General features: G+C 40.2%; 1 protein-coding gene across 2 annotated transcripts in view; it reads left to right on the forward strand.

Annotated features, from left to right (window-relative positions):
- Positions 1–15,593, forward strand: part of LOC130920351 (transcription initiation factor TFIID subunit 4-like) — a 275,123-nt gene that overhangs the window by 43,287 nt on the left and 216,243 nt on the right. For both annotated transcript variants that reach the window (XM_057843513.1, XM_057843523.1), the window contains one exon: positions 9,813–9,888. In XM_057843513.1, the coding sequence (XP_057699496.1) occupies positions 9,813–9,888 (76 nt within the window). The remainder of the gene's footprint in view (positions 1–9,812; positions 9,889–15,593) is intronic.

The raw sequence follows: 15,593 nt of genomic DNA on the forward strand, positions 1-15,593 counted from the left end.
CTAATCTACTTGGTGACGTAGGCTAGTACGTGATGCATCATAACAAAAAACAAAAACCATGTGCTCTAGCCCGGATCCACATACGGCGAACAGTCGGTGTAGCAGCGTTAGCAATAGCCATAACAGATGAAAAAAAGGCTCTTCTCCTCCTTCTGTGACGTACACGACTCCTTTCAATTTCAAACCAAAATTTACGTCGCCTACGTTGCCTCAGCACAAGCACAGTGTTGATCCTTTGCTGCATTTCGACCATTTTGCGGGCAGTAAAAAGCATGAAAACAGAGAACACAAACGGAAAGGAGGCTTCCATGTTGTTTTGCATTGTTAACTTCCTTGAACTGAAGGAATTCGGTCGCACTTGTCGAAGCGCATCTTAGCGTGGTGACGTCATGCACCTTACGCACGACTGAGGAGGGGAGGGGGTTAGACGGGTGGGAAAAAAAAAAAACACGGCTTTTTTCGTCAATGGGAAAGGTGCCAAATGCCAATTGCTAGTGGGATGCATCGGCTTGGAAAAACGCGCGTTGACCCCCTAGTTTCAGTGGGAAAGGGGTATAGTAGTGGCAACGCAGCAACATGCTAAAACAATGGACAGTGTGATCACCGACGCCAGCGACGTGCAGCGATTGATTTTCAACGCACCCAGGAAAACAAAAGTCGGACTTTGAAGTGATGAAGGCAGCCAGATCTGTTCGCATGGGACAGAGCTTGTGTAAAGTGTGGAGCGGTACAGAGAGTTTTTAACCCTGAAAAATAACCCACTACAATGGTTGAAAGGGCGGCATATTGTTTCAACGAAACGCAGTCTACTTAAACATGAACATGTGGATTAGTTGAGCTTCCTCAAGAAAAATATGCCCTTCAAAAAAGATATGGACAGTGATGAGGAATAAAAAAGGAGGAAGCACAGGCATAAGTGAATGACTTTGCTGTGTATTAGGTTAAAGTAATGATTATTGACCTGTCTGTCTAAAATGCCATGTTTTTATTCCCCCAATTATACCAGTCGTGAAGCATAATTTATTATTTATTTATGATAACACTGGCAAGTTTAATTCTTTTTTTTTCTAGAGCTGCTGCATATAATAAATATTTTTTGTTTGTAAGATGTTTACGTTGAAAGTTTGCACTTAAATTGCTTACCTCTTGTGTTAAAAACACCAGGAAATACAGTAAATGAATTACTGCACTTTATTGTTGTCTGTCACTGGAGTTTTATTTTATTATCAATCCCATCCAACAAAATGACGGTCATATAGTAAGCAATAAAACATAACATTGGTATGAAATTTTGTTGTTTAATTTTGCTATATTAGAAATGTGGTCTTTTTATATGTTTAAAATACTGTACAAACACACACAACAAATATTTACAATCGTATCGTTTTCACTCTATCGAACCGTATCGTTCTTACACTGTATCGAATTGTATCGAATCGCTCGGCCTTAAAAATGTATCGTTTTTTTAATCGAATCGTAAACTGTGTATCTAGATACATATCGAATCGGCTTCATGCCAGAGTTTCCCAACCCTACTAAAAAGGCTCCTATCCCGTCAAATAAACATTATTGGCTTTTAGCTCAGAAGTTAGTGCACTCGACTCCCGACCGGTTGCTTTATGCGGGTGTGTTTAGCAACCCGACTGGATTACAATACCATATATGATCTGCTAACGTTAAGCTTCCACCACCGGTCATTTTACTGTCAGTGTTGCTTTCGGCAGCCGATGTAATTTTCGTCTAAGTTTTTCGACGAAAATACTTATTCGTCTTAGTTATATTTTGGTCATTTCACAATATGTTCGTCCTCGTCTAGTTTAAGACGACGAAATCACAGGCAAATCTTATTTCTTTAGCTGACTCAAAGGCAGCGGTCCTAATGCACAAATCCGATTTTTTCGTGTATTTCCAGCTCGAGTAAGGCATTAACTTGACAGTCTGAAAGGGAGAAGTTGCGTAGAAATGGACCATTTCAAATCCGATGTAGGTCAATTTCATATGTGGTTTTAAATCTGATCTGGGCCACATTTTTCCAGAACGTCGAGTTTCAACATGAATCCATCAACAGCAACGTCACAGACCTCAATGTTAATGTTGCAAGCATATGTTGGTGCTTCTTTATTCTGACGTATTTTTCTACATCTGCACATGCAGGTCACTTCGTACGATTTAGTGACGTGTCGATTATTGGTCTTCAACGCTTGTGCGACACTTTTCAGGCCGTAATTAAAAATAGTCTGAACTGGCGTGCAAAAAGACCAGATATGGAAAAAAATTCGGATTTGTGCATTCAGACCTGCGGGATGAACCTAGTCATATTGTAGCATCTGCAAGGACAACGCTGGCTTTGTGATGACAATACACACTCAGAAGACTAATTATACCCACCTAGACGCCGCAAACTGTATGTAAAAAAAGGTTTTTCGAGAGTGACGTTTATCACACAAAATGCTAAGTGAATGCCATTGCTATGCCAACGCTATGAGTTACATTTAATGTGTGATGATCACTCAGCACAAACCTTTAAAGCCTATAGACCCTACTCACATGACGTCACAACCACGCCTCCGCGCCATATTGTCCGTCAGCTTGTCGGGTTTAAGCATTACCGCGACGTAAATTCCTCCTATTATGGTGTGTTTTCTGCTCGTTAACATTAATAATCAAAATGGTGAAGGCGTGTGTGGCGGTTGGTTGCAATAACAGAGAAGATAGACGGAGAGACTTGAAGTTCTACCATATTCCGAGAGACCCGGAGAGGAGAGCGAGATGGACTGCTGCAATTCGACGAGAAAACTGGGCACCAAACGATCACTACAGATTATGTAGTAGTCATTTTATATCTGGTAAGATGCATTTAATATATATTTAGAGGGTTTCGGGCTGACAACCACAATTAAGATCATTGCGAGGCTAATCGCCGACAACATACAGTTTCAAATTCAAGATGCTTATTTCTTCCACCATCATTATTTTTTGAATAATATTTAGCTGGTACCAAGTGAAAGAAGCTGGCCTCGTCTACGGATCATCAGTTAAACAGGTGTGTCCAAACCTTTTACAAAGGGGGCCATTTGGTGTGGTAAAAATGCGGGGGGCTACCTTGGCTGATTTACATAGAGCAATATATTTAAACAAATTTTAGCAAGCCCTTCTGTGTGTCACATTTGCTTTATAATTTTTCAAATTCATAATTTCAACAATCTCGTCTTTGTGGCGTTCTCTTTTGACACTCGGGCTCTTGCGAAATACTGCTGCTGGGAAATTAAACTAGCTTCAAGTTGCTATAATTTCTCGCTGCGTATCTTCCTTGTAATGTTGTCGTACATGTCAGCGTGTCTTGTTTGGTAATATTGCGTCACATCGAACTCTTTGAAAACAGCGACTGTTTCTTTGCAGATGAGGCAGACACAGTTGTTGCGTGTTTTATTGAAGAAATAGTCCAATATCCACCTATCCTTGAAGCGTCGGCCTTCGCAGTCAACTTTTTTTTTAATTGATTGTCGCCATTTTAGAATATTGGAAGTAAAGGGTCACACGGGGTAATGTTGCTTAGAGTGCTGCTCTTAAAGTTTTTCAAACTTTAGTGAGAATAGGCTGATTTTGTGTGGACAAGATAGTTGTTGATATCAGGGTAGCAGATGTCAGGCAGAGAGGGCGAAGACAGCGGGTCGAAAAATATCGATTTAGGCATCAAATATGGATCTGGCGAATGGATAGACTGAAGCTTTTCCACAAAACGCCTTTTATGCAACGCATCCAATGAGTTTACAGCGTCTGAAAGCACCGGGGCTTCCATGAATTGCACTATAAATTGGACGACAAATTGAAACCATTGAGAATACGAATAAACACTGACGGACAATATGGCGGCCGGATACAGCGATACGTCATTCTGTGACGTTGGTGAGTAGGGTCTATAGCAACATTGCATATTCTCGCTTGCCAAGATAAGGGAACAAACTTACCTCGTGTTTCAAAACAAGCAAGCCTTGAGCGCAGCCTAGCTTAAACAGCAGTTAGGGGAGTGAGGGAACTGCTACGACGCGGGCTAACGTACTCCACATACGTACAATACGAAATGTGTCGTGAACATTTGACAGAAACTATGTTGCATTTTCATCTCGTTGTCGTCTCGTCAGACAAAAATGGCATTCGTCTCTTTATGTTTTAGTCTCCCAAGCCACGTTTTTAGCTCGTCATCGTCACCTCATCGCCGTGAAAGAAATTGTTACTTGACGAAAGTCATTATTGTGATATGTAACGAAAACAACAAATGTTAACCATTTGCGCGTCTGTTTATAAGAAGGATTAACACTACTGCCTATGTGGCAAAAAAAGTAGCATCTCTTGTATCGGCAAACTTTCTACCCAAGTTATTTTTCTTCTCGTAAGTGTGTCGCCGGCTGACCAGAGGTGTTTTGCTATGTGTGCTGAATGAATTCCTTCCCCGCGGTGCATCTCTGGGAAAAATGGCCTTTGCTTTGTCGTCTTGTTTTTTTCGGTTTCCCCCCCTCCTTTCACTCCTTGAACATTAATATAGCACGTGTCAGAGAATGGAAAACAAGGCGAAAAAAAATATGCAGCGAGAAGCAAAGTGCTAAGAAATGGATGGCTGAGCCCAAGGCCTGACCCGTGGCACTACACGGGAAGGAAGTGACTCTTAACAGCCCGCCATTGCAAAACCCTCACACACTCCACCCGCCTCTGTTCCTCCTTCTTTTGTTTTTTTTTTCACTGCCATCTGATTTCTTGTATCTTTTTATTATCGCATCGCAAGATGCACAGCAATTTAGGTCACATATACACACAAATCAGTCCGCACAACTGCCCTAAATCACAACTTTCCACCTTGTGACGATCAACCAACCACTACAAAATCAGACAACCCACCAATCAGCTAGCCAACAACGAACCTGAAATCTAATTAAACTTTAAACTTACTGGCAAACTGGGCTACCCTAGCTTTGCTAATTTAAAAATAAATGATACCTTATATAACCTCACATACAGTGAGGAGCAGAAATTTTCACCCACTTAGAAAATACATAGAGGTCTGAAGTTTCAGTCATAAATCCAGTTCCACTTATTGAGACATAATTAAAAAAAAAAAAAAACGGAACTCACATTGTATGATTAAAAAAAAAAAAACTTGTAATTTACTGGGGTTCATAAGTATTTGTACCCCTGAGAATCCACAATAATTATGACACTCAAAGAGTTGTCATTCTGCCTTAAAAAAAGTCTACCTTTAACCCATGAGTAACCACCCACCCAAGACCAGTTTGAGCTCATAATTGTCACCCGTGCACCCCATAGTCAGTCATAATCCAACTACGACCATGGGAAAGACATGAGAGCTTTCGAAAGACACCAGAGAAAAACATTGTTGAGCTCCACAAAGCTGGAAAAGGGTATGGGACAAATAGAAAGAAGCTTGGTGAGAATAAATCAACAGTTGCAGCTGTTGTTAAAAATGGAAAAGGCTAAAAATGATAATTATTAAAGATGTCCCGATCGATCGAGTCCGATCACGTCATTTTCAAAGTATCGGAATCAGCAAAAAAATATCGGACATGCCTTTTTTTTAATATATATATATTTTTTAATGAAATCGTTTTCTAATTGTATTTAACGTTACAGACAAAATGTCTTACACTCATCCAGAGTCTTTAGTTTTGGCTTAAAGTAGGGCTATCAAATTTATCGCGTTAATGGCGGTAATTAATTTTTTAAAAAATTAATCACGTTAAAATATTTAGCGCAATTAACGCATGCGCTGCACGACCCACTCACACATTGTCGCGTTCAATCTATAATGGCGCCGTTTTACCTATATATAGAGCTAAAAGGCAGCGTAAAATTAGTAGAGTGAGTTTTGGCAGTCTTTGGAGACTTTTTTTAGTTGGCTAAAGCCTTAAAATCCCTCTCTCAACAATTAGAAATATCGTGAGAAGCAATGTGGGGAAGAAAGGTAGTAGTTGATCTTTTCCTTAATACCCTATGTTATTTCCCAACGCAGAGAAGATATATCAATTGGTGCCACTACGCACAGTCATGGTTGCTCTTCCCATCATGCATTTGGGCAGAACAGTTAAATGGCTACAGTATCATTTACTGAAAGCTCAACAAATACACTAGATGGCAATATTTAGTCACAATATACAAAGTCACATTTATCCTTTAAGAATTACAAGTCTTTCTGTCCGTGGATCCCTCTCCCAGAAAGAATGTTAATAATGTAAATGCCATCTTGAGGATTTATTGTCATAATAAACAAATACATTACTTATGTACTGTATGTTGAATGTATACATTCGTCCGAGTTTTATTCATTTTATTCTTAATGTATTGCCAAAATGTATATGATCGGGAAAAATTATCGGGAATGATTGGAATTGAATCGGGAGCAAAAAAAAAAAAGCAATCATATCGGGAAATATCAGGATCGGCAGATACTCAAACTAAAACGATCGGGATCGGATCGGGAGCAAAAAAACATGATCGGAACAACCCTAATAATTATACTTAGGATTGGGGCTCCATTTAAAATCTCTCCTCGTAGAGTATCACTTATGATGAGAAAAGTGAGGGCTCAGCCTAGAAGTACATGGCAGGAGCTGATCAATGACCTGAAGAGAGCTGGATGCACAGTTTCAAAGGCTACTGTCAGTAGAACACTACGGTGCAATGGTATAAAATCATGCACTGCTCAGAATGTTCCCCTGTTGAAGCCAGTAAGTGTGAAGGCCCGTCTGAAGTTTGCCAGGGACCATCTGAATAAGGGATCATGGGAGAAAGTCATGTGGTCAGGTGAGAACAAAGTAAAACTTTTTTGGTGCAAACTTTACTCGTCGTGTGTGGAGGAAAAAGAAGGATGAGTACAATCCCAAGAACACCATTCCCACTGTGAAGTATGGGGGTGGAAACCTCATGCTTTGGGGCTGCTTTTCGGCAAAGGGGACAGGACGACTGTACTGTATAAAGTAGAGGATGAATGGTGAAATGTATTGTCAGATTTTGAGCCACAACCTCCTTCCCTCAGTCAGAGACTTGAGGATGAGTCGTGGCTGGATCTTCCAACATAACAATGATCTGAAGCACACAGCCAAGCTGACCAAGGAATGGCTGTGTTAAAAGCATGTCAATGTTCTGGAGTGGCTTAGCCAGTCTCCAGACCTCAATCAAATAGAAAATCTTTAGATGGAGCTGAAACTTTATGTTTCTCAATGACAGCCCCAAAACCTGAGAGATCTTGAGAAGACTTGTGTGGGAGAAAGCGCCAAAATCTCTGTTTCCAGATGTTAAAACCTGGTGAAGAACTACAGAAAGCCTCTGACCTCTGTAATTGCAAACAAAGGCTTCTGCACCAAATATTAGCACAGATTTTTTCAGGGGTACAAATACTTATGAACCCTATTAAATCACCAAAAAATATTTGAAAAAAATCATACAATATGACTTCTGGATTTTTTTAGACTATGTCTCTACAAGTGGAAATGCATCTATGATTCAGATTTCATACCTCTATTTTCTAAGTGGGTGAACTTGCTAAATCACAAGGGGTGCAAATACTTCTGCTCCTCAATGTAGGTCACAATTTTTTTTTGGTGTGGAAATTTTCGCCCAAAAATTCAGGTGCGACCTGTAAACCGTATATGCTGTCCTCGCTCTGACCATTTCCTGATTTGGACTGTCACAAAACTGAAAAAGCATACAACGTAGCATTAGCTACGTACGCTAACTATACAGACAAGTTACGCTCAAAATGATCTACAAATGGCACTATTTGCTACACAATGCTCATGTACATTGGGACAAATAAGTATTTAGTCAACAACCAATTGTGCAAGTTCTCCTACTTGAAAAGATTAGAGAGGCCTGTAATTGTCAACATGGATAAACCTCAACCATGAGAGACAGAATGTGGAAAAAAAAACGGATAATCACATTGTTTGATTTTGAAAGAATTTATTTCCAAATTAGAGTGGAAAATAAGTATTTGGTCACCTACAAAGAAGCACGATTTCTGGCTGTTAAAGAGGTCTAACTTCTTCTAACGAGGTCTAACGAGGCTCCACTCGTTACCTGTATTAATGGCACCTGTTTTAACTCATTATCGGTATAAAAGACACCTGTCCACAAACTCAGTCAGTCACACTGCAAACTCCACTATGGCCAAGACCAAAGAGCTGTTAAATGACACCAGAGAAAAAATTGTGGACCTGCACCAGGCTGGGAAGACTGAATCTGCAATAGGTAAAATGCTTGGTGTAAAGAAATCAACTGTGGGAGCAATTATTCGAAAATTGAAGACATACAAGACCACTGATAATCTCCCTCGATCTGGGGCTCCATGCAAGATCTCTCCCCGTGGCGTCAAAATGATAACAAGAACGGTGAGCAAAAATCACCGCACGGGGGGACCTAGTGAATGACCTACAGAGAGCTGGGACCACAGTAACAAAGGCTACTATCAGTAACACAATGCGCCACCAGGGACTCAAATCCTGCACTGCCAGACGTGTCCCGCTGCTGAAGCCAGTACACGTCCAGGCCCGTCTGCGGTTCGCGAGAGAGCATCTAGATGATCCAGAAGAGAACTGGGAGAATGTGTTATGGTCAGATGAAACCAAAATAGAACTTTTTAGTAGAAACACAGGTTCTCGTGTTTGGATAAGAAAGAATACTGAATTTCATCTGAAGAACACCATACCCACTGTGAAGCATGGGGGTGGAAACATAATGCTTTGGGGCTGTTTTTCTCCAAAGGGACCAGGATGACTGTGTAAAGGAAAGAATGAATGGGGCGATGTATTGAAAGATTTAGAGTGAAAATCTCCTTCCATCAGCAAGGGCATTGACGTGGCTGGGTCTTTCAGCGTGACAATGATCCCAAACAAACTGCCAGGGCAACAAAAGAGTGGCTTCGTAAGAAGCATTTCAAGGTCCTGGAGTGACCTAGCCAATGTCCAGATCTCAACCCCATAGAAAATCGGTGGAGGGAGTTGAAAGTCCGTGTTGCCCAACGACAGCCCCAAAACATCACTGCTCAAGAGGAGATCTGCATGGAGGAATGGGCCAAAATACGAGCAATAGTGTGTGAAAAGCTTGTGAAGAGTTACAGAAAACGCTTGGCCTCCGTTATTGCCAACAAAGGGTACATAACAAAGTATTGAGATGAACTTTTGGTATTGACCAAATACTTATTTTTCACCACGATTTGAGAATAAATTCTTTAAAAATCAAACAATGTGATTTTCTGTTTTTTTCCCCACATTCTGTCTCTCATGGTTGAGGTTTACCCATGTTGACAATTACAGGCCTCTCTAATATTTTCAAGTGGGAGAACTTGCACAATTAGTGGTTGACTAAATACTTATTTGCCCCACTGTATATGAAACAAAAGAATGAAACTTACAAGTGATTCTTCAACAATGAGATGAAAGAGCAAACAATGGCTGCTGAAGTTAGCTCATATTTTAGCGCTCCGCGTTTGCTATGAGCTCTAGTAGTCATGTAACGTCTGTAGACAAACTAGTTACACTTAGCGCTACTAGGGGGTGACAAAGGATTACAAATAAGACAGGCAATCAGAGGACATGACAGCAAATTTAACGTGGTGGTTTCAGTACAGCTTGGAACAAATTAGGCGATTCTTTATACTAAGGAATCATGATACAAAAGCTACTTTAGGAAAAAATCATTATGTATATTGAATATTTTTCTCACCCTGCTTTGTGATTTTATTTCCCTTATTTGATTGTTCGTAGCAAACTGTTTTTAACACTTGCTCCCCTATGTCCTCCCAGGGTATGAAGACCACAGGACCCGTGGGCGGACAAGTCCGGGTGCCTGTGATGATCACGCAGTCCATGAGAACTCAAGGTGAGCCATCTGCTGCTCTTATCAACTTGTTGTTTACAAATCCCCGGCAGTCTCGTTTTCACATTCTTTGGCGGTGTTGTGACTCAAAGTTGACCCGACGCTACAGTGAAGGAGGCTAAACGAACCATTTAGCCATTAGTGAAGCATCCTCTCGGTGGGCTTGGGGGATGCGTAATAGGCGGGAAGCATAGCGAAAGAACAGGTGCTTTCCCTTTTTTTCCCTCCCCGTCTGTCTGCTTAAACAGCCTCTGCTTACTCACACTGATTCACATCACACACTCTTCCCACTAACATCGCCTCAACACTCTCTAAAGAGAGCGCTGAGTTCTTTCAGGTGATGTGTGCAACATCCACACATTTACTGTTTTTTTGTGCGTTTGAGTTTATCTGTGTGGATGCAATCAGAGGTGCATACAAATTTGATCTACCACGTAAAAAGATGGCCCGCAGTGAAAGGATCTGTAGGTCGTTTTATGCCCGCAAATTGGAATGCGGGGATCATTCTAAAAATACTTTTTGTGCACCCGTGGGCAAGAAACATGCCTGTTAAGATCAAGTTTGAATTCACTCGGGCAGTACTTGTGCCTTGCTGGGAAGGATGAGGAGGAGGGGGAAAAAAGTGTCTCAGAAGTAGCATATGGTTTAAGTGTTTGGAAAACCGGTTCAAGTGTATGGGCAATGTAAAAGGCTCACCAGCCAATGCTATCAATGATGTAAGTCTATAATGACTAAAACAAACAAGCTGGCTTAACAATTTGATATTAAAACCCCTCTTATTGTTTTTGTTGTAATAAAAACTGCAAAAGTAGTTTAACTAGTAGGTAGCCATTGTTGTTGACGACGTAATGCCCTTTGGGTGGTGATGTCACTGGGCGGCGCTGCCGGGCTACCACAGTGTCACTCTTTAGCTACAACCACATGTCGTCGGTTCTTCCCTTCAATTTTGAACTTGAGCGGAAAACTGATGAGCAGGACAGCACTGTCGATATTTCACAAAAACAAGCAGCAAAAGCAAAAAATGAAGGTCTCTGCGATAGTCAAACCCGTGTTTCCCGCACAACAGACGAGCGCATAGACCACAGGACTATACTTCCATGTGATTTTGAAGTCGTGATTTTCCTTATAAAGCAAATGCAACCCACATGCTTTGTCTGTTTCTGCGTGGTAAAACCTGAAATGGAAACTCAACTGAAAAAGTGCGACTGGCTTGACCATGGAATTAGAAAATGCGGCTCACTTCAGAGAACAAGCAGACAGCTATTACATGGGGATCAAAAAGGGAAACACAAAAAGGGTCCGTGACAGTAGGTCAGGATCAATTAAAAAAAAAAAAAAAAACTAACAAGGAAAACCGTGGTGCGAGGTAGACAAACAAAAAAAAACAAGGCAATAATGCAACTAGCAACGAAGGGATATACAAACTGCCAAATGGCAGCAAGTCAATATCTCGGCAAGCCGCCTAGGATCGGTTTAAAGACACTGCTGATGATCTGAAATTGGATGCAGATACGACATTGGGAACTCATCACACAGCTCTGAAACAAAAAAATCTGACCAGCAGCATAATGTGACAAAATCACGCTAGTCGTCATACTAGCTTAGCTTGCTAGCTAGCACAGCTATTCTCTCAGTCCAATTACATCATCACCCTGAGCGTCCATTGCGTGCATAAAACATGGCGCCCTGCGTATTCCAAAACATGTAATAAATATTATATATTTTTAAATCAATGGCAATAATATATGTGTTTCTAATAACATATTTTAGTAAAAGAGAACAATTGTGGCTTTTTAGAGGCTAAAATTCTTTAAGTTCAAGGTTCCTTTTAACGATTAAGAAAAAAGTCTTACTGGGGGTGTGACAAAATAGTGAAATGGTCATTTATAGTATCACTTTGTATCCCAAAAGATTATCGGTATGCTCCCCGCATATATCGTTTTAAAAAAGGTGTCACTTCCACTAGAATAGTGTCTGTGTTAACTCAATGGCTGCCATTGAGGTGAGAATGAATGATTTGAAACCAGAGCATTCGCAGTACAGTGGTACCTCTACATACGAAGTTAATCCGTTCCAGGACCTTGATTGTAAGTCGAAATGGTCGTATGTCGAGCAGGCTTTTCCCATAAGAATACATTGTAATTCAATTAATTCGTTCCACAGCCCAAAAACCCAACCTAATCCATTATAAATACTGCTGGTACTATTACAAATAGCAATTAAACAAAGCAAAACAAATAAATTATGAATAAAAGCCGTAATGATAATAATAATAACAACAATCAGTGATTTGAAAAAAGCATTTTTATTGTCACCTTAACGTAAAAGCGGTGAATGGAGACGAAGCAGACAGCGCATGTTGCAGGAGGACACGGCGAGCCCGTGCTGTAATTTAACAAACACATTAAATTAGACACATGTAAAACGAAAATTCGTTTAAAAAAAAAAAAAACCTTTTTTTTTTCACCTTGATTTAGAGTGGTGAACGAGACAGCGGGTGTTGCAGGAGGAGGGAATATGGCGAGCCGAGGGAGGATGCGGCGAGCCACGTTCTACTTTAACAAACACATTAGACACATGTAAAACGAAAATTAGTTTAAAAAACATTAAAAAAAAAAAAGTTTTCTTTTATTGTCACCTTAACTTAGCAGCGAACCAACCATGAGAAGCCTTGAATTCTTCCTCGGCGGCGAGATGGCTCTCCACTTCCGCGTTCCCCTCAGGTGCGGTCTTTAAGTCATTATAAACAGCGCACGCTTTCTGACAGATTATTGCTTCAGTGACTGAATCACCAGCGATCTCTTTATCCTTAATCCAAATGAGTAAAAGGCGTTCCATCTCCTCCAAAATAACGCCACGACGTTTCGACAGGATAGTAGTCCCTTTGGAGGCGTTTACCTTCTTTATAGCTTCCGCCTGCTTGATGACCGTCGAAATTGTTGACATATTCCGGCCATATTGTCGAGCCAACTCGCTAACGCGTGCACCCTGCTCATATTTTTCAATCATCTCTTTCTTAATTTCAATTGTAAGCATCTCCTTTTTCCTTTTCCCCTCACTTTTACCAACGACCTTGGGACCCATGTTGATTTTTTTTTTAAAAGAAAACCCGCCGTGCTGCCGTATTCAGCGAAACCAATTCAATCACGACGCTGCCGTAAATCGTCGTATTTCGAGCAACTCGTCGGATGTAGAAACAAATGACGGCTCAAATTTTACGTCGGATGTCGAAAAGATCGTGTGTCGAAGTGATCGTATGTAGAGGTACCACTGTATTTCCGATTTTCGGAACATGTATCACTTTGTTCATTTTAGGGCATTTATAGGTCACTTCCTGTTGAATTTGAGTCACTGCCTGTTCATTCCTGGGTCACTTTCTGTTACATAACCCAAAATCAACAGCAAGTGACCCATAACTGCCCCAAAATTAACAGGAAGTGACCCAGAAATGCCCCCACATCAATAGGAACTGACTGAGAGCAATCACAGCCAGTATTTTGGTCACTTCAATTTTTGAGTTACTTCTTGTTCGTTACCCCAAAATCAACAGGAAGTGACCAGTAAATGTCCCTAAATCAACAGGAAATGACCTGTAAATGCCCGAAAAGGATAAGGAAGTGACCACAAATCAACAGGAAATCACGTGAAATGCCCCAAAATGAAGTCATTGCCCGGCATTGGCTGCCACTGACAGCCATCCTTCTGCTGTGATTGAATTAAGTTCATCATTAGTAAATGTGCAATCCGTTTGAAATGGGAGGGATGGGAGCGAATGAATCTACTAGTGATACACTCATTCCAATCACAGCAAAAGGATGAAAAGAGCTTGTTTTTCCGTTTATTACTTTTATAGTAATATATTGTAGGGATTTCCTGAGTCCTGTATCGATAATTGTTGTATCGCCATATTGTGAAATCTTGTTATCGTGAGGCTTGTATCACAAATCGTATCGTCTCGTGAAGTACCCAGAGGTTCCCACCCCTACACACTACCGTACTGTACTGTACTGTACTGTACTGTACTGTACTGTACTATACTCTAACCCGCTCCAACTTTCGAAACTGTCCAAAAAATTAACCCAACACAGGCCTTTCGTGGAGCTCGCAACCTAATAGAGATCGACCGATATGAGTTTTTCAGGACCGACACCGATACCGACTATTAGTATTTAGAGGGGTAACCGACAACCGATTTTTGAAGCAGATTTTCATTTACAGTAAAAGTGTAAAAATTGGCGTAAAAAAATTGAACAATGCAAACACTGAACTTCATTGAAATGCCTAAAGCATGTTGATTGAATCACACATTTAAAAAATAATAGCTCCAGAAGTCCCTGAAATTCCGAGACTCAGAAACATCTCTTATAAAGTTATAAATCGTTCAATAAATAGCTCTCTGGGAAAAAAGTGTTGTTCCAAAAAAAAAAAAGAAAAAATGTTACTGTCCCACCGTAATGCATTCATAATGCATTACACAAGAATAATGTAGAAAAATGCTGGTCTTTATTTAATGCTTCACTGAGTGAGTCCAGTCAAATCCACTCACTGCTGAGAACAGCTGCGCATACACACACGATGATTGACACATTTGGTGTCTTTGTAGTTAGCGCTGCCAAGCTTCTCTGGCCAGATCAAAGCTTCAAGCATGTTAATCATAGTTAACATTAACAAGCAAAACAGTGAATTGCTGACCAAAAAAAGCAGCAGGAGGGAGCGTGAGGCTGTACAAGCATGAAGCAGAAAAAACATAAATATATATTTTTTAAAATTTAAAACCCGAAACATTTCACACGATTCCGATCCTCTGAAAAATGTCGTGATCCCTAGACCCTACCCCTAGTTTTCAATGGACTTTTTCATATCTGCCGGTCAGATTAAAATAAAAAAGGCCGATACCGATATACGTCAGATTTCCAAATATCGGCCCGAAATATCACCCGGACGATATATCGGTCTATCTCTACTTGGTCCTAACGTTCATGGTTGCGGCCAAAAAGTTTTTTGACAAAAATAAAAGCCCCATTCATTTCCAAGTCCGAAAACATTTCAAATTTCACATTTTCAAAATAGTACCGTATTGGCCCGAATATAAGACGGCCTTGATAATATGACGACCCCCCTTTTCAAGACTGAAGTTTGAAAAAAAAAAAAAACTTTTTGATCACCAAATTAATTTTTATACAGAAAATAATTACAGTACATCCGAAACAAATGATTATAACAATATATTTGAAAGAAAAAGCATGTTATTTTGCCTCATTCAAATCTTAATATCTGAACATTTAAATATGTAAACTAAAGTGCAATGACATTCGTAAATGAATGGGTTCTGGTTTTTGAAATGTAAATAAACCAATCTATTGTGATAAAACAACAAAATTGCAATAAGTGCATTAACCATCAAATTGAAGTCTAACTGTAACTACTCTTGAAACAAATCTGAATAAGGAAAAACATTGCAATAAAATAATGCAAACTGGTTAAACTAAAAAGAGTAGCTGAGATCTGTCATGACAGAACATCGCTTTAATGATACCTGGCACCATCTAGCGTCGTGAATGGGGAGAGTAGCTGAGATCTGTCATGACAGAACATCGCTTCAATGATATCTGGTGCCATCTAGCGTCGTGAATGGGTATAATGTCTAGACCACGAATATAAAACGACCCCCTCTTTTTCAGTGTTATTTCAATGCAAAAAACACCATC

The sequence above is a fragment of the Corythoichthys intestinalis genome, chromosome 1, assembly GCF_030265065.1.
Source record: "Corythoichthys intestinalis isolate RoL2023-P3 chromosome 1, ASM3026506v1, whole genome shotgun sequence".
NCBI lineage: Eukaryota > Metazoa > Chordata > Actinopteri > Syngnathiformes > Syngnathidae > Corythoichthys > Corythoichthys intestinalis.